The sequence below is a fragment of the Rhagoletis zephyria genome, unplaced genomic scaffold, assembly GCF_001687245.7.
Source record: "Rhagoletis zephyria isolate East Lansing unplaced genomic scaffold, Rhagoletis_zephyria_1.1 Rzeph_scaffold_00375, whole genome shotgun sequence".
NCBI classification, from domain to species: domain Eukaryota; kingdom Metazoa; phylum Arthropoda; class Insecta; order Diptera; family Tephritidae; genus Rhagoletis; species Rhagoletis zephyria.
Window position 1 is genome coordinate 26,596 of NW_016157459.1, and position 19,425 is coordinate 46,020.

Below are 19,425 nucleotides of genomic sequence, written 5' to 3' on the forward strand. Positions count from 1 at the left end.
AAACACGTCGCTACTGACAACACCTTGTTATTATTCCACCATGAGTTGATGTATTGTCTATTTGGTTGCTTAAAAAGTTGCCGGAAAGAATAAACAAATTATTTTTTTTCATATGCGGAAAAGAGAAGAATAAAATCAATTTGCCTTTTTTCTTTTTTAGTTGAAATAATGTATGTATCCATAGGTACTCAAGAATACAATTAAAAACAAAAAAATAAATAAAACTTAAATCGCGCCTCTCTTTAAGTTTTCTTTTTTAAACTAAACGCAGCTGCCACTCACCTTGAGCGATGCCATGTCCGATACACTGCGATGTGTCTGTATGGTCTCCAGCTGATCCAAACACCAATCCAACTCCTCGATTGTGTCTGTAGCCAAGCGGGTGTAGGATTCATCGCCCTGAACCAATTGAACGCCGGCAGCGGCTGCTGCACGTCCCACGCTGGACGATTGTGTTGGCCGCCTGGATCTTTTCGTATTAATTATTTGTTCCAAAGACAAGAGACACACACACACACAGACAAAGATACACACACACACACACACGAGGACACATGCAGACAAAAACCCAGGCACAAGCACGTGCATACAAATTGACGCATGGAAAATGTATGGATAAAATAATAACAAACAAAAAAAAATAGTACGGACAAATGGAGAAAGCAAGCACAAAACATGGCATGGCAAAGTCAATGGCAACAACAACAACAATAACAGCAATGCAACAAAAAGCGAAAGTCATAAAAGAATACATTTTAATTTAAAGAAATTCAAAATTTTGATCAACACATTTTGTTGTGATCAAAAGCGCCAGGAATTTAGGATAAGTGGAGAATAAAAATTAGTAGCAAAGGTTGTTGATTAAATATTTAGTAGTGAAAGCAAATAACAAATAGCAGAAGCGGCATTTTTTGGAAAGTTGACAATTTACATGTTGATAGTAATGTCCGCGTTTATTGTTGTTGTTGCAGTGTATGGCATTTGTGATTTGTAGTTATTTTTAGAAAATTTTGTTTTGTTGAACGTTTCGTTTTATTTATTTTTGGTTTTTGTTCACATAAAAGTGAGTTTTTCCATTTTTTTTTTGTTTTTCGATTTTACCAAAATATTTTCGCGATTAGACATTTACAAATGATTCAAAGANTGTTGCAGTGTATGGCATTTGTGATTTGTAGTTATTTTTAGAAAATTTTGTTTTGTTGAACGTTTCGTTTTATTTATTTTTGGTTTTTGTTCACATAAAAGTGAGTTTTTCCATTTTTTTTTTGTTTTTCGATTTTACCAAAATATTTTCGCGATTAGACATTTACAAATGATTCAAAGATACACATACGTAAAAATATTCGAATAAATGATTGCAATGTTTTTTTTTTGTACATATAGCATGAAAATACATATTTTTTTGTTGACATCAAAATGCGGGAGGGTTCAAAAAGGAAGAGAAAGAGAAAAAGACAGAGAGAAAAAAATGTATATATCAAATAAACTAGGTAAATATTTGTTTTTTTTTTTTTAAATCTTGGTGTGTACAACATTAATACTTTTATAAATTTTATACGGAAATATGGGGTATATTTTTTTAGTTACAAATACTAATAAAGTATTTCGACCCAAATGGAATACACAATAATCGGTTCGAGAGTGGGAGGATGTGTTAAACGACGACCGTCAAAAAGTGGGGTTACATTTAGAAAAATTGTTACGAAAATATTTATACGAGTATGCAGTGGGGGTTACACATTCGATTTACATATGTAGCTGTTGTTAATATGCAGCTGTAATTGCGACTTAAGTAAGTGTGATGTGTGCTTTGGCAGTGAAGCAAATCTGTGAATATTCGTTTAAAAAGATTAATTGTGCTTAAATCAAAAAAATTTCAGGCAGTTTTTCGCCTGTTTTCTATAGATACCTACGGTATTGGTTATAGTTACAGTGTCATGGTTATGGCTAAGGTATGACACCACTAATTGGGCCTTTAATCGGCATATATATATGCATGGATTTTAAAGTTTCAAACAATTTTTAGCACAGTTTGTAAATGACAAAAATTTATGTCTACATGGTTTTCACTTCCAAGCATTCGTTTACTATAAATTCTTTTTATTTGGCATCTAATTGTTCTTTAGTTTTTTGCTCCACTGTCGCACACACCTACACTTCCGTCTTCCTCATTTTGTGAACATAAGTAAATTTTTGTAATTGTTTGTTATGACATATTTTAATAAAATCAGTTTAAATGTGAGTGAAGTTATATGAAAATCAAATTCTTCAAATATTTTGCAAAATGTAATATTAGCATTATTAGGAAGTTAACACAGGGGATTAGTAAAAAAAAAAACACTTCATAATATTAAACTTTGTTAGAAAATGTTAAAACATTTATGCACCAAAGAAGGTAAACAAATGGTATGTGTGTGTTGTGTGCTTTTAGTTGCACGCATACTTACTTATTAGATGCTTGCACATTTGTCAGACTTAAAAGATTATTGCGCACCGAGCGTAAGCTGGCCAAAATTTGGGCAAATGGTGTTACAATAAGATCCTCGCCATGGCTGTAAGAAAATTGGAAAATGGGAAATTTTATATTAATTAAATAATAGAAATTTTAAACACATATGTACATAGATTAAGTGCTTAATACATGTAAATTTTTTTTAAATAAATATAAATTAGAATAAAAATTCACTAACTGGTGCGTAATCGAGTGCAAAATAATTTATTGCTATGTGCTGGCATAACAACATATTTTCGTGCATTATCTGGTATTTTTAGCGGAGAGTTTGAAAAAATGCAAGTGCTCAAAGCAAAGAAAATATATATATATGTATGTAGAAATATGCATTAATATTATCTAGTATCTACAGTGGCGGTCCAAAGTGGAAGAATGGTGTTTCGGTTTTAATATTTATAATGTTTTTCAAGCTAACATTTTTATGATATTTTTTATAAAAATATGGTTAATGCATTAACCCAAACCGCATAGATCACACTTTCAAGCTTTATACAGAATTAAAAAAACTTTCAAAAATTTGTATCTAAATTTCGAGCTTTTTAACCGCAATTTTTTTTTTAATTTTTTGAGTAGGCAGTTAACAGGCTTATAAAATTTTCGTAAAATAATTGCAAGTTTTGAGCGGCTACATAATGGCATTGATTTTTTAATAATTTTTTTTTTTGTTGACAGCGTTTTGCACTTTTTTCTATATAAATATGAATTTCTTGTGGAAGAATATGCGCAAGACCGTTTGCGAAAAAAATAAAAAAAGTCAACGACAGTTTTCCTAAATTTCGCTATTTATATGAAAAAACAGCGCAAAAGTCGTGAGCAAAAAAAAAAAAGAAAAACTCAACTCAAAACTTGCACTTATTTTATTAAATTTTTATAAGCCCGTTAACTGCATACCCAAAAAATTTATAAAAATTCTGGTTAGAATTTAGATAAAAATTTGTGGAATTTTCATAAATTCTGTATAAGGTTTGAAAGTATGATTTAAATGGGGTTTATTAAACCATAAACGGTATCTTTATAAAGAAAATTAAAAAAAATTTAGCTGGCAAAACATTGTAGAAATTAAAAGCAAAACACCATTCATCCACTTTTGACCGCCACTGTATGTATTGAGATATATACAAGTGTAAAGCTGATATACACATACTTAGGTTCTTATCACTTATTTATACTCTTCCACATTAATGCCATAATAAGTTCTTTTTTCGTTTAATTATTATATATTTATATATTTTTATATATTTTAATTTTTTTAATGGTACATGCTTTTCATAATACCTACATTCGTTTCAAAATGTTCAAAATGCCTACGTGTGGTATTAATTGAAAGTTTTCCATTTGTCATAAGAAACAAAAAATTTCTTGTGAACTTTTATATCTGTCAACATACTTAAGTATATACTACAAATATAAGTTATATTAAAAATTTGAGTTAATATACCGCTGAAGAACATGTGCGATGAAATTAGAATTTTAATGATGCCAAACCAAAAAATAGATTCCCACTAATTTTATTCGCTTGTCATCAGAAATATTTGCGTAAACATTTTTGTATACATATACAAGTATATGAATCTATGTAGGCACATTTACCTTCTTTTATGAATGCATAAATCAATAAAATTCTAGATTTTTTCAATTTTATCTCGCCGCAATTTCTTCCTTTTCACAAAAGAACAATCTAAATGCGACATAATTTCCATTAATTGATACCTATCTTTGCATTATAAACAAGAGCGTGAACCAACCACAAATACCGCACAAAATTTTCAAGCTGAACTGATTATATTTGGATGAAGACTTAGGGCTTGGAGGACAGCGGGCCACGCAACCGTTTTTCAGTCGGAAACTTCTACTGCCATTGAGGCATTCAAAAATACATACACAAAATCGCAGGTGTACATTCTCTCAGTTAGTAAGGCGGAGAACTGTAGGAGAGAGAGTTAGAAGAGCATAGTGGCTGATTCAGAAAGCCTTTCTTTAGAGGTTCGTCGAACAATTTTTTTCAGGGAATTTATGTGTATGTATACACATATGTACATATATAGGTATCATTAAAATTTTGATTATGTTTTTGTTTGTGGCTCTTATTTTTTAGCATTTTCTTTTGATCAGCATATGGAGCATTCCATCGTTGGTACGGGACAAATCGTACGACTTATTGCAGTTTACGCTTGTAATTAAAGGCAAAGTAAAAAAATTATAAAACAAAGTATCTAGCAGTAAATTAATTTTTATGGCAAAGTAATAACCGAAAACAGAAACTTTGTTTGTTTGAAATATTAGGGTATGCACAAACAATCCAAAACTATTCGCCTGTCTAGTGTTATGGAAAATTTCAGCGATATTAATGATAATTAAAAAAAAAAAAACAAAAAAAAAATCGTTTAGTAGCACTAACATCAATGTCAAATCAAACTGCAAAAGTTTTAAGAATAGATTTATTTCAAACAAGTTTAAATCAGTTTTATAAATTAAGATTTACGCCACTTTTATAAATAATTGATGATGTTGAGACTATTTTAAGTATACATAATTTATGTATGTCGTTTCACGCCCATTCATTGATAATTCATCAAATTCGAATAGTCCCATCGATTTCTCTAAAATATATTTAAAGTAAAAACTCGATTTATGTGCTAATTTTATATTTAAAATCCATTTCCACTGAAAAATTCGTTCAGAAAAGTTATTAATTTGGCGACGAAAATATACCGTTTTTCGTGGAATGCTCGATATATGCATATTATTTTAGCCTTTCTGCTACGTGCCTTAAATCACGGCGATATCGATACACTTACACATAGGTACCAAACGCTCACTCATCCACTTGGCCTATATAGCATCATAGTATTTTTCAATCTGCTGCCATGGACTGGACACTACTTGTAGTTATATTTCGAAAGCATTTTTTTTTGCTTTCTTACGACAAGAGTTGATTATTAATAATCACACAGCTTTTGTTCTTTAAGATTTCTAGCTATGTATGTATGGTTTTATAAATTTATTAGCAGTCTCTGCTTGCTGTCTCTTAGCTACCCAGTATATGGCTGGCAGGTAGGTAATTATAGTACAATAGTATATAGTACTATAGTAACAAAGTTATTTTTTGCGTGCTATTTTACGCCTTTTTTTAATTACTTCCAGAATATTGTGGTATTTTTATATGCAGGGTCATTAACAGCACAGCATGTGATTGTAATTTGTTTCTTCAGGACGCTGGTAAAGCATTTGGTCTACATTCACATGTATGTATGTATTATCGTATGTACATATATTTTTTGCATATCAAAAAAGTAATAATGAGGAATTTAGTAACGCTGTTGATTGCTTANATCAGAAATATTTGCGTAAACATTTTTGTATACATATACAAGTATATGAATCTATGTAGGCACATTTACCTTCTTTTATGAATGCATAAATCAATAAAATTCTAGATTTTTTCAATTTTATCTCGCCGCAATTTCTTCCTTTTCACAAAAGAACAATCTAAATGCGACATAATTTCCATTAATTGATACCTATCTTTGCATTATAAACAAGAGCGTGAACCAACCACAAATACCGCACAAAATTTTCAAGCTGAACTGATTATATTTGGATGAAGACTTAGGGCTTGGAGGACAGCGGGCCACGCAACCGTTTTTCAGTCGGAAACTTCTACTGCCATTGAGGCATTCAAAAATACATACACAAAATCGCAGGTGTACATTTTCTCAGTTAGTAAGGTGGAGAACTGTAGGAGAGAGAGTTAGAAGAGCATAGTGGCTGATTCAGAAAGCCTTTCTTTAGAGGTTCGTCGCACAATTTTTTTTGCAGGGAATTTATGTGTATGTATACACATATGTACATATATAGGTATCATTAAAATTTTGATTATGTTTTTTTTTGTGGCTCTTATTTTTTAGCATTTTCTTTTGATCTACATATGGAGCATTCCATCGTTGGTACGGGACAAATCGTACGACTTATCTCACTTTACGCTTGTAATTAAAGGCAAAGTAAAAAAATTATAAAACAAAGTATTTAGTAGTACATTATTTTTTATGGCAAAGTAATAACCGAAAACAGAAACTTTGTTTGTTTGAAATATTAGGGTATGCACAAACAATCCAAAACTATTCGCCTGTCTAGTGTTATTAAATATTTCAGCGACATTAATGATAATTAAAAAAAAAGCAAAAAAAAATCGTTTAGTAGCACTAACATCAATGTTAAATCAAACTGCAAAAAGTTTCAAGAATAGATTTATTTCAAAAAAGTTTAAATCAGTTTTATAAATTAAGATTTTCGCCACTTTTATAAATAATTGATGATGTTGAGGCTGTCTTAAGTATAATTTATACATGTCGTTTCACGCCCATTCACTGATAATTCGTGAAACTCAAATATTCCGATCGATTTCTCTGTTTATTTATGTGTTTAAAATATATTTAAAGTAAACAATCGATTTATGTGCTAATTTTATATTTAAAGTACATTTGCGTTGAAAAATTCGTTCAGAAAAGTTATTAATTTGGCGACGAAAATATACCTTTTTTCGTGGAATGCTCGATATACACATGCATATTATTTTAGCCTTTCTGCTACGTGCCTTAAATCACGGCGATATCGATGTTACAAAAATACACACTTACACATAGGTACCAAACGCTCACTCATCCACTTGGCCTATATAGCATCATAGTATTTTTCAATCTGCTGCCATGGACTGGACACTACTTGTATATTTCGAAAGCATTTTTTTTTTTTGCTTTCTTACACCAAGAGTTGATTATTAATAATCACACAGCTTTTGTTCTTTAAGATTTCTAGCTATGTATGTATGGTTTTATAAATTTATTAGCAGTCTCTGCTTGCCGTCTCTTAGCTACCCAGTATATGTATGGCAGGCAGGTAATTATAGTACAATAGTATATAGTACTATAGTAACAAAGTTATTTTTTTGCGTGCTAATTTACGCCTTTTTTAAATGACTTCCAGAATCTTGTGGTATTTTTATATGCAGAGTCATTAACAGCACAGCATGTGATTGTAATTTGTTTCTTCAGGACGCTGGTATAGCATTTGGTCCACATGCACATGTACATATGTATATCCTATCGTATGTACATATATTTGCATATCAAAAAAGTAATAATGAGGAATTTAGTAACGCTGTTGATTGCTTGTTTTTTTTTGTGTGAAGCTGAATTGAATATTTAATTGCTGCCCACTGACAACAGCAGTCAATCTGAGTCTTTAGCTGTGAGTGATTTGTGCTGCTAGCTCAGTGAGCAGCGTTCACTTTCATCACTTATCTGCGCATTGCACATTTCACAGCTGCTTGCTTAAAGGGGCACAGCTGATTGTCTTTGTGTGAACGATGTGCGCCAATGAATGCGGAAAAATTCCATTGGCAGCTTTAACTGTCAGATTTTTTTGTTCCATCTGAAAAAAAAAAATACGCGACATGTATTTATGAATTTATTACTCTGCTCATATGTTTTACAGAAAAGATTTTTCCTGCAAAAGCCATAAAACAGTCTGCTTATGAGATCATAATTTTTTCTTAAGCTTTCACTATGGTTATATCAAAAAGCATCATCAATTTTTTTTAATTTTAATTACAGCCACTGTCAGTGCCATTAACGCAAAGGTCAATTACCCAGCCACTCAGACCTAGACGCATACGCGCTGGACAACAATGAAACGGAAATATGGGCACTGACTTTTCCGGCATATTGAAACTGTCAATGGTGAGGCGTAGAAGAACTGAAAATCACAGATCTGTATAGTATTATTTTAAATGCTTTCATACTTATATGTAAGCACATATTTCTGCGTATTCAGGTGGGTATATCATCAACTCAGTGCTGTTCACCAGCATACATATATTAATCTGTATGAATTTGAATAAAATATGCTCTGGTATTTACTTGCATAGGTGTGTGAACATACATATTTTCCTCAATTCAATAAATAAATAAAAAATGAAAACATAAAATTAATTTAGTTTATCGCATGACGTCATTAGCAGATGTCAAGAGCTAGCTATAGACTAGCGGCGGTTGCTATGCCTTTTCACTCGACACATCCTCACTCATGAATGCCAAAATCAGCCGCTCTCATTCGCATGAGTGGGCCATTGGCTACTCTAAATAAGCAGCGAGTCACATTTTCTTTACATTTGTATGTTTAAATTTTTGTCTAATAATTTTTCACGATGATACATACAGATATATGTACAAACAAATATACTTATGTATTAGCTATTTTTAGACAAATGTCCTCAAACAGCAGCAGCAACAGCAACATTTAATAATATTTTTTATGTCCGCAAGCGTTTAATATGTATGTTTGTATCTTGTACTAACTTTAGTGATTGCTTGCGATTTCTGACTTAATTTTTCTTCTTATGTATTTTGAATTCCATACATACATATTTCTTTTGTTCACACATTCACACGGCATTCAGTTTCCATGCCGTCACATTGGCTTATTTGGAGGTGTGACCGGCCATCCATCTCAGCAGCAGCTTTTATCTGCATATTGTGTAAGCGTGTGCCGTCAGTGAAATAGCAAAGCATATGATCGCTTTCGTTGGCGCTTACGTTTGACGTCATAATCACGAGTTGACCAGGTAATCTCTGGGGACTATTGATTGCATATTTCAAATGCTTTGTATGTTTACCAGCTACATACGTATACATATATTTATTCTCTCAGCACGCTGGCGCTGACGAAATTATTTTAGAACAATTGAAATTCATTAAGTGTAGATTATGTCAGAGACGCGTATATATGTATATATATATGTGGGTATGCACTTATGTACATATATGCGCATGACTGGATGTATGTGTTTATGCGAGCAGGTGAGTGCTTGATGAATGTGCCTTAAATTACTATGTGCATTAGCATTAGAATAGAGCAACAATTTCATAAATGCGTGATTAGTGTAAAATTAATCAGTCTATTTTCCAGGGAAAACACTTGGTCCATTAGCAAATACCCCTTTATATACATGGTATGTACATACATACTAACAAATGTATGCACTTATATTCAACCTCGGTTAAGAGGCGTTAAGTGCTCTTATAAGTGAATAATAAATTCTAAGCGGCAACATTTGTGAAAAAATCTCGTTGGATATCTTCATAAGGGACAATTTAGCAAACAGGCAGGGCAGGGACCGGACATAACAGTTATTGATGAAAACTGCCATGGAAAAATTCACTATGAAGGAAAATTTCCTTAGGAAATGTTCTAAAACTAAATGATACATACCAGTAGATTTCTTTTTTCACCGAGACTCAAATTTGAAAATAAATTTTCATTTGAAATTTTTATGCAAAATTAAAAAAAATAAAAATTATTTTTGGTTTTTATATTACAGATCCAAATTAACAGTTATTTTTTTTTTATTATATGTCTTAGATTGCAGTTAATGAATACTTTTATTTATAATCAGTCAGTGACTTTTACTTTTAAAAGTCATCAATATAAATCAGTCACCGACTTTTATTTTTTAAATCATTCGTATGAAAGTCATTAATATTTTTCGCATTGGGGAAAAAAGTTTATACGACTTATACAAATGAATTTATAAGAATGATTTAAAAAATAAAGTTCAGTGACCGATTTTTATTTATGACTTTTATAAATAAAAGTCTTCCATAACTGTTATCTATGACTTTTAATTTAAAAATCAAAACTAGTTGCTGTTTGCAGATTATTAAAATAAAAATCAAAAATAATTGCTATTTTGGATTTATAAAATAAAGGTCAGAAATAGTGGTAATTTAAGGGGTAATTAAATAAAAGTCTAAAAATAATTGTTAAAGAGCGATGTTTTTTAATAAAAGTTATAACTGTTACGGTCCCTGGTTTTTGGCCCTCATGAATAAAAATTTTTCTCAAAGTTCCAGACCTTAAATGTACAGGATAAAGTACTGATGATAAAAGTATTAAGAGTTACTTTTATCTAACGAAATACTGCGTACAAAAATACTCAACATTTTTGGCTTCAATAAAATGTCTTGATACCCAGAGTTTACGATATATTACCGAAAATACCAAAAGCATCCCGAAACTCTGAAACGTTTTAAAGGACACCCCGAAAAATATAACACGAAGAACCTCAAAAGGGGTCCTGAAAAATTAAGCACAAGTTCCGATAAAAGCTTCAAAATTATTAAAAACTTCCGAAAAGTAAAACACGATGGCCCGAAAAAATTCAGAGGAAAACTTGAAAAATTACGAAATATCTGAAAAATAGAAGCACAGCTCATCTATGTCTAGTTTTATATATATATTTTTTTTTTGTTTTTTACAAACTTTTATTTAACCTGCTCATCGCGCGGAAATTTCTAAAAGTCTAAGCTCAAGTTGAACTCAAAAATAAATATTTATTGGGCATGCTTTCATTTATTTTGTAGAAGATTAACTACATAAATGATTCAAAATTATTTAAAGATTTTAATAGACGTATTTGTGTTTTCGCTTCTGTTTTGCCAAAACGTAAAATAATACATATTTAGTGAAATTAAACTATTTTTAAAAACGCATATACAATTTTTATTGGTTTTCGCACGCAATTCATTCAACCTTCACAAAATGTTCTACTAGCTTGCTTTAGTTTATATTGCTGTTGTTGTTGTTGTTGTTGTTGTTTACCTGCGTGATTTTATTGAAAACATATTGTTGGGATCATTGACTATAGCCAGGGCCAAGTCATCTTGCAGCACAGTAGGTATCATATTGAAGAAGGAGTGCACACGCGGCAGCGACTGCGAACTGGCTGAATTTTTATTCATCATTTTGAATTTGTACTGTACGCAAGTAATTGTAGATTTTTAAATTAGAAATTGAGTTAACTTTTTTTTTGTGATTCAAATATTTCAGCGCTGTTTCAGCATTTTTTGAAATTCACTTAAAATTTGTTTTATATGTATATTTTTCACTTTGGTTTTATTATGTTTTCACAGTAATTTAATCTCGTAAAAAATTGTTCTTTTCAATTTCTTCTTATTTTTTCTTCTTTCTATACCCATTGTATGGTGTCGCGAATTATGTTACTTTTTTTCAATGTTGTAAGCTGCCGAAAATTTTGTGTTATTTCTTCAGTCAATCCTTTTCTACTTCTTTGTCTACTCCATTTGTTTCTGGCTTAAAAAATGCGGCAACGAATTGCTCATTTGAAAATCTTTCAAATAGAGTTTTGGCTATTTTGTATTTTATTTTATATTTTGAACTAAATTTTATTTTTTTATTATAGTAAATAAATAACTTTTTTTATATTGACTAACTTTCTTGTTTTTTTGTTGGCGAATTATTTGAGTATTAGACTAGTTTGGACTTATTATCTGTATTTGAAGTCGGGGTAATCACAGTAAGTTGTATTTAATATAAAACATTTTTTTTTTTATGTTTTCTTATTTTGGTATTCTTAGTTGTTTTTAAAGTGTAATTTGTGTAATAGTGTTTTTGCTTTGCCAGGCGTTAAACTTAGCTCAGGTAAATTTTCTTCGCGCCAGTTTCACGTTTTCTCATCTTCTTCACTAAAGTTTCCATCACTTTTCAAAATTTCGCTTGTTACAGTCACATTGCGTTGATTGTTTCTACCGAACTCCGCCACTCTGTACAGCATACTTTTGTGAAATTTGAGAAATTTTATTTTTTATTATTCCGTTTTTTTTTTTCAATGCAATTTCAATATTTTCATAGAATTCTCACAAGTTTTCTCACTGCCTTCAAGGCTTACGCAAACGTCCTTTGTTGGCGGTCTATCGGCTGCTATTGACTTGCTGCTCGCTACGCCGCGCCGCCCCACACGCGTATTCCATAAATATTTTCGCACTCTGTTGGTTAAATTTTTTTCTTGACTTTTATGATACGCAACACTTTTTTTTTATGAGCAAGAATTTTCATAAAAATTCTTTATTTCTATGTATAAGTTTTTTTTTTTTAGTGCTGCTCACAGCTGGAGCTCGCACGCTTCAATGACCTTTTTCCCACAGCGGCGAAAAAAATTTACAACTTTTTTATGAAATTTTTTCCGTTGTTTTTTTTTCTTGGCTTTTTTTGCGTTCTTATTTCCAATTTATGCGATTGTAATGTGATTGTTAGTTTTGCGTTTTGAAAATTCTAGCGGCGGCCATGCGGCCTCACTTTGACTCGCTGTAGCTAGCTAGCTGGCTGGCTGGGTGTTTGCGCGCCTTCACTAAAACGCACAGCGTCTCAACGTTTTTCCTACAAAACTGAAACTGAACAAAAAATTGTTTCCTGCGCGCTGTGAGTATGCTCCTCCACGGCGATCCGCAAATAAGCGCAAGCACAGACGAATCTGCATACATACTACTACAAATGTACATATTCGCTTTGTACGAGGCGCGTACATTTTTGCTTGGCTGCCAGCGGTCAAGCAGTGATGGCGGTGGTGGCGGTAGCGGCGTCGTCGACGTTGGCGCGGTGCGATTATTGACAAGTCACTGTCGGCGCACTTTTCTAGCAATAATTTTTCCTCATCACTCCTACATTGGTGTCTTCATTATTACCTATACTTGGCTTCATTATTATCTTCATGATACTCTTCGGACTGCTCTTCTTCATTTGACTTTGATGAATGTATATTGAGCATTAAGTTCATAATGATCTTCTCACTCGATTATGATCTTAAGTTAGGCAGCGAGGAGGCAGCATTAAGTGGCGGTAGCAGCACGAAAAGCAACTATGAAAAGTACCAATTCTCCAAATAAATGTATATATATATGAATATTTCGAGCAAAAGTTTATGCAACAAAATTTTTTATTGGGAAATACAAATTTGTATGCCGCTGTGATTCTTAATTTAGTTGTAGCGTCTTTCATCAAAATGTATGTATGTATGTATATATATTTTTACTGTTGTTGTTCTTGTGTAGTAACAGTACGTAGCGTTTCTATTACTTGCCGGCTGGAAATTAATTTATTACTATTATTTTTTCTATTTTTCCCCTTTTTGCCTCTCTCGAACTGTCACAGAAGGCGTTCGCCGCCGTTCTGCTCCATAGAGAGGGGCAAATCGCTTAGTTGCTGTGATTGCTCGTTTAAAGCGTATACGGTAAACACTTTATCTCCTGCTGCTGTTGTTGTTGTTTTTTTTTTTGGTGTGCGCGTAATCGATTTGTTGAGATTTTTACCCTTACCTACCATAATAATTAAACAAATAAATATACCGAATCGAGTTTTTTTCTTCTTATTTGGTTTTGCTAATTTAAATGTGCTTTTGTTTTTGTTGCACTGATTGTAAAATATGTAGATATCTTTAAATGTAGAGTGCAAGTATTCGATGTTTTTAATATTTTTTTTCTTAAACTTATCTTTATAAGCGTCGTTTGAGTGTGTGTTCTGGTATGAAAATTGAGATTCGTGATCTATTTCACGTATTTTAAATTTACATTAGGGTGCCTCACAAATATATTTCGAAATTTCTACCGGAAATCTAAAATATGTAATATTTAAAAACTGCCACGAAACAATTTCGGGAAAACATAAAGATTTACGTTGCTGGACCAATTTGAAAATGTCTCTAAAAGTAAAATTTTTTTGATCCCGTTAATTAATTTTTTTAAAATGTATATGCAGACTTTTTAAATTTCAACTCCTCTAACTCCTGAGGTGTTTTTTTTTGGCGGAAATAGTTTTAAAAACTAATTTTGTTTATAAAAAAGTCGTGAAAAAAAGTTCTGCAAAATTATGCCGAAAATAAAATTTTTCATAAAAGTCCAAACAGTTTAATGTTTGAAAAAATTTAACTGCTATTAGCACCTTTAAAATATTTCTAGAGTTATTGAAAGGAAAAAAAAAAATACTTATGCAAAATTACACAGAAAAAAATTTTCGAAAAAGTTTACAAAGTTTAATATGTGAAAAAATGAAAACCAAAACCGTTCTGAATAGATTTTCAATGGTAGGAAGGGTCAAACTTTTTTTTTGCATAATTTTGCTGAACTTTTTTTCTTTTCAGAAACTTCAGTTCTATTGAAAAGCTACTGTTTAACGCTTCTGGTTTAGCCTTTCCAAAGCCACATCCAACTCCAAAGCTTATTGGAATTACTTTACTCAGATTTGAAAACACAACTATTTACCTATCATGTTATCATAACACATTATCGCTTTAGTATTTTTCTTTAATACGTGTATGCTCTTGGCTTTATTGTATCATTAAAATCAATGTTACTTAATTAATTAAATTTTGTCACTTGCCATTTTATTGGAATTCGCAAAGCACTATACAAAAATATGTGAAAAACGCAGTACGTGTTTTCGCATTGTAGGCCAAATTAAACATTTTATGTGAATTAAATGCACACACGATGGCGACGGGTCGTTTGTATGAATTTACACTTGTAAGTAGAGCATATCAGTTTAGCATTGGTATGCAAAAACAACGACAGTGACGCTGCTGATGAGCAATGATTTTTTTTTTTTGATTGCACGTACATGCAGCTGTTTAATTAATGTCAAATTATTATACGATAACACGCATTAGGGATGTTCTTATATGTTGGAAAATTTCGAAATGTAGTTTATTTGTGCTTAAATGCCATGAGCTTAAATGGATAGTACATATCGATGGCTGAGTGGAAGATCGACTTATTTCGGCAGCCAGTTCGAAAACGCCTTGTCTCAGAAAACGCATTACTTCAGAATTTGATTGAAGGAATGCCCTATTTAAGAATTTTATTGAAAAACACGCTATATCAGGATTTGTTTAAAAAACGCCTTATCTCAGAATTCGGTTCAAAAACGCCGTATCTCATTAAAAAATCATTGAAAATCTACTGAGATAGGGCGTTTTTTTATATCTGAAAATCTATCTAGCATTGAAAATAAGTGTATCCTTAGTATATTTGATTACCGTGCATTATACATACAATATTCTATAACTATTTAAGCGGATATTTCTTTGTTGAAAAATGTTACTCATACGCGCTGTAGTGCATTGGAGTTAATAACGAAATATGTTGCTGTTTCATACATACGTATGGCCGTTAAAAGGTAATCGAAGAGGACTAAATTTCAATCGTTTCCCTAACTTCAATCAAGTTTAAATCTTTAACATGTTTTTGCATTTCAAACAGCTTTTTTTTAATTGTTCGGGACTTCATTAGTGGCGGCTCCCAGCAAGTATCTATTAAATAATTTCTCAGTCTTCACTGAGCTAACCGAGTTTGAGTATTAAGTAATTCCACAGAGACATTTAAGAAGTGATAAGTATAAAAACACACAGCTGACTTCGCTAATAAAATGTGGTATAAGGACTAGCCTATTAACACAAGTTCAATTAAATTTAAAGTGATCAAACAAAAAGATATAAATAAAAGCATTCCATCCAACGCGATAAAACCCCAAAATAACTAGTAGAGAATAAAAATCATGGCTGTGTTATAATCACCGGCGCTGTCTAGATTCCATATTTTTCAATCGGTTATCAATTTGTACTCTAAACATATAAGGTGGCGCAAAAGGCTGAACTCAACGCAGAGGCCCACGGAGTATCGACCAGATGAAACCAACCGAAATTCTGAGAGCTACATTTCCGGCTCACCTATCATCTAGTTTTGAAAATTTCCACTGGCTGGTAGGATCGCCCGATGCAACTACTCCAGACTTTTTTTTTTTAGAGTTTCAGGCATAAAAAACTAAGGCTACAAAAAACACAATCCAAAAGCAGAAGCAAAGTCATTATAATGCTTATGGCGCAATCAGTGTGTGAAATTCATTAAAAATTAATTATCGCTCAATATTCTTTTAAAAATTTTGCCAAAGTTAAAAAAGCACATCGTCAGCACTTCTTGGAATTTTACCACTTTAAATTTTTAAAATAGGTTTTTTTTTACCACAAATTCGATGTTATTGCAAGTACTTAACAGAGTCCAAGCGCTTATTACTTCTTGGTACATTTTGAAAGCACTTGTCTCATAAACAATTTTAATGAAAATTTCTTAAACTTATTTTCAGACAAAATTTTTCGTGGAAAAATATGCGCCAGCCATTTAGTGGCAGATCATTACTAGCTTGTCAATTATTATATTTAGTATGTAATAATGATTGTGTTGTTGAGCAAACGCATTAACAAAACTATTTTCCCACTATTACTGCAAATATTTCTTTTGACTTATTTGCTTCGTTTTGATTTTATTTTCGCTGTGCTTTCGTTGAAAATGAGAGTGAATTCCTGAGAATCGTTTGGATGTGCCTACAAAGATAGATATGTATGTACACACATATTTTGATGCCCGCAAAAATAATATTTTTTCTGAAAATTACGTATTCAGGCAAGTGATGCTTCCATAGAAAGTACGGCGGGGTGCATACTTGACAGAGAAAAATCACCAAAGTATCCAAATGGGGCCAAAAGACACTGTAGCGCAGAGAAGTGTTTTTAATGCCAATGTGTGTTCTATAAGTACGGTGACCATATTTATGGCCGCCGCTCATTCGATTTTTTTTTTACAAAAGCTAACCAATCTCAAAGCTTTATAGTTAAGCATGCCTATGTATTTAGTACATTAACCTTGAAATTTGTCCCAATTAAAGACAATTTTATTAACGTTTTGTAAGTTTATATTATACAATAAGGCCATTTTTTCCGTAATTCTCCATTTCAAAGGTTTTACATTTATTTCGCTATCTGTTCAAGTTCAAAATTTCATTGGCAATGCTGTGTGCCATGCAAAGAGCTGCTGCGGAAAAGAAATACAGAACATTTTTTGTCCTGTAAAAAAGTAAATTACAAGTGCAACTGCCTAAAAATGAGAACTCTGCGTCAAAATACAAGACAGATGGTCACCGCATATATAAGTATGTAGTATTTACTTATAAGTGAAAGTTAGTACAAAGTGTAAGCATGGAAAATGAAGGAGGTTACTTCTGCGAAATGACGCCAACAAATCATTGAAGCGAAAGCTTCGTGGAACTCCCGGTGGACCAGGCATCATGCCAATGCATCAGCGCGCATAATGGCGATGACCTCAATTTGGTTGTTTCACTTTTACTGCGGTTTTCACACGAATGCAGACTATTTTTGTTTTTATTGTTAGCGCATTTATTTAGATGTTTGTCTATTCGATTTTGCAGGAATTTCAGTCATAGATATTTGTTTATTTTTCCGCGTAATGCAATGCGTTGTTAACTGACGCGGCCATGATTTACGAGTTTGCAATAAAAACAAAATTTATCACACGCTAATACGAAGAAACATAGAATGAAGTTGCAACATATAAGCGTTGTTGGTAATAAATTACAATTTGTAGCACCCGAAAAGCGGCTATATATTTACCAGGCTAAGTATTTAGCGGTAAGTAACACCTACTCAACACTCTACAAGTTTCTGAATTGCATTTAGCTCACTGGTAATACTTGGAATTGTTCAAATATTTATATATATGCATGGATTCTGCAAAGAGGCAACTTAAAGAAAGAAATAAATCAAAGTTTTCTCACCCACTTTAAAAATTCCTCGGTCTACTTAGCCCAGCCCCCCCGCCCGCCTACTACCCTTTCTCTTTCATCTCAGAGGTATATAGCTGCTCACATGTTGACTACCACTTCCGCTCTGCCGAGACGTGTCACAATGGCTAAGCGAAGCGCGTGATTTGTTCGCGCATCTAATTAAAATTGTGATCAAGTGAGGCGGTTATTGCCTAAAATATTTCACTTGTTGTTGTTGTTGTACGATCGCATGCCATAGATTGCACGTACATATTGAGATGTTAATAAATAAAATGGCGAAAATGTGTTTTTTGTAAACCATTGGTTGGTTGAGCAGTGAGTAGGTATGACATGTGGTATGAGTAATTAAAATGTAAATGTTATACAAATATGAGGTATGTATGCATAGAGTTAAATGGAAATGCTAAAAGAGTGCACCAACAACCACAAACAGTCGGAATTTTCGCGCTGTAAATTAAGTCGCATAGTTTGCTTTGTCAATGTCAATAGCAAAATATCACATTCAATATCGATAACTGTCAATTTTGACATAAAAGGCGGTTTTTAAAATGTGCGACATAAACAGTAAACTTTTTAAAATTTTATTTTTGTGTTAAAGAACACACATACATATCGGTCATTCCATACAATATTTACACCTCAACATTTTTTTTGGGGTGAAATATATATTTTTACACTCTCTATCGAAAAAAAGAAGACACAATTTTTTTTATTTCGTCATGATATTTGAAAATCTCAAAAAAAAAAATTCTCGAAATTTTTGCAGTTAATAAAGTATTTGTCGTAATTACAACGGCTTTCCATGAGAGACAGATTAAAATAAAGAAATTTTTGCATTAAAAAAATTAAATTTTTTCATTAACTTCACCAAGTTCGATTTCTATTTTTTTCAACCTGAATAGTTGTCAAACTTTATGAAGTACGCTGTAAAAATTTGAGAATGGAAACACCAAAACTGTAGAAGTTACGAGCTTTTTCATACCTGCGTACATAAAGTTTCATAAGGTTTTTACATAAAATTAGCGTACTCCGTAAAGTTTGAAAACTATTCAGGTTGAAAAAAAAAATCGAACAAAAAAAAAANTATTTTAATCTATCTCACACTCTCAAAGGAAAATACGCACATTAGCAGCACGATAGCTTAATTGACTTTCTCCGATAAATAGTTTATTTACTGCAAATAATTTAAAAAAAAGATACTTCTCCGTTAGTTCGAAATCTTGGGATTTTTTTTTTCGAAAATTTCGAATGTCATGATGAAATAAAAAAATTGGTGTCTTCTTTTTTTCAGTAAAGAATGTAAAAAATATATTTTTCGGCAAAAAAAAAATATTGAGGTCTAAATACATATTGTATGGAATGACCCATATGTATTACGTTCACCGGTATTTTGTTTACTTAGTCGCTTTGTTTTACTTTTGGCTCTTTTACTA

The 19,425-nt window shown here is 31.9% G+C and overlaps 1 protein-coding gene across 4 annotated transcripts in view; it reads right to left on the minus strand.

Annotated features, from left to right (window-relative positions):
* The window catches only part of dnc (phosphodiesterase dunce), a 189,635-nt gene that overhangs the window by 16,475 nt on the left and 153,735 nt on the right, over nucleotides 1-19,425 (minus strand). Inside the window, exons 1-3 of one of the 4 annotated variants that reach the window (XM_017611151.1) lie at nucleotides 11,171-12,841; nucleotides 2,448-2,552; nucleotides 283-469 (exon numbers count right to left, since the gene is read on the minus strand). In XM_017611151.1, coding sequence (XP_017466640.1) covers nucleotides 283-469; nucleotides 2,448-2,552; nucleotides 11,171-11,313 — 435 coding nt within the window. In that variant the 5' untranslated portion in view covers nucleotides 11,314-12,841. Of the gene's footprint in view, nucleotides 1-282; nucleotides 470-2,447; nucleotides 2,553-11,170; nucleotides 12,842-19,425 lie in introns of those variants that run through there. The other 3 variants (XM_017611152.1, XM_017611149.1, XM_017611150.1) reach the window with 3 other exon arrangements.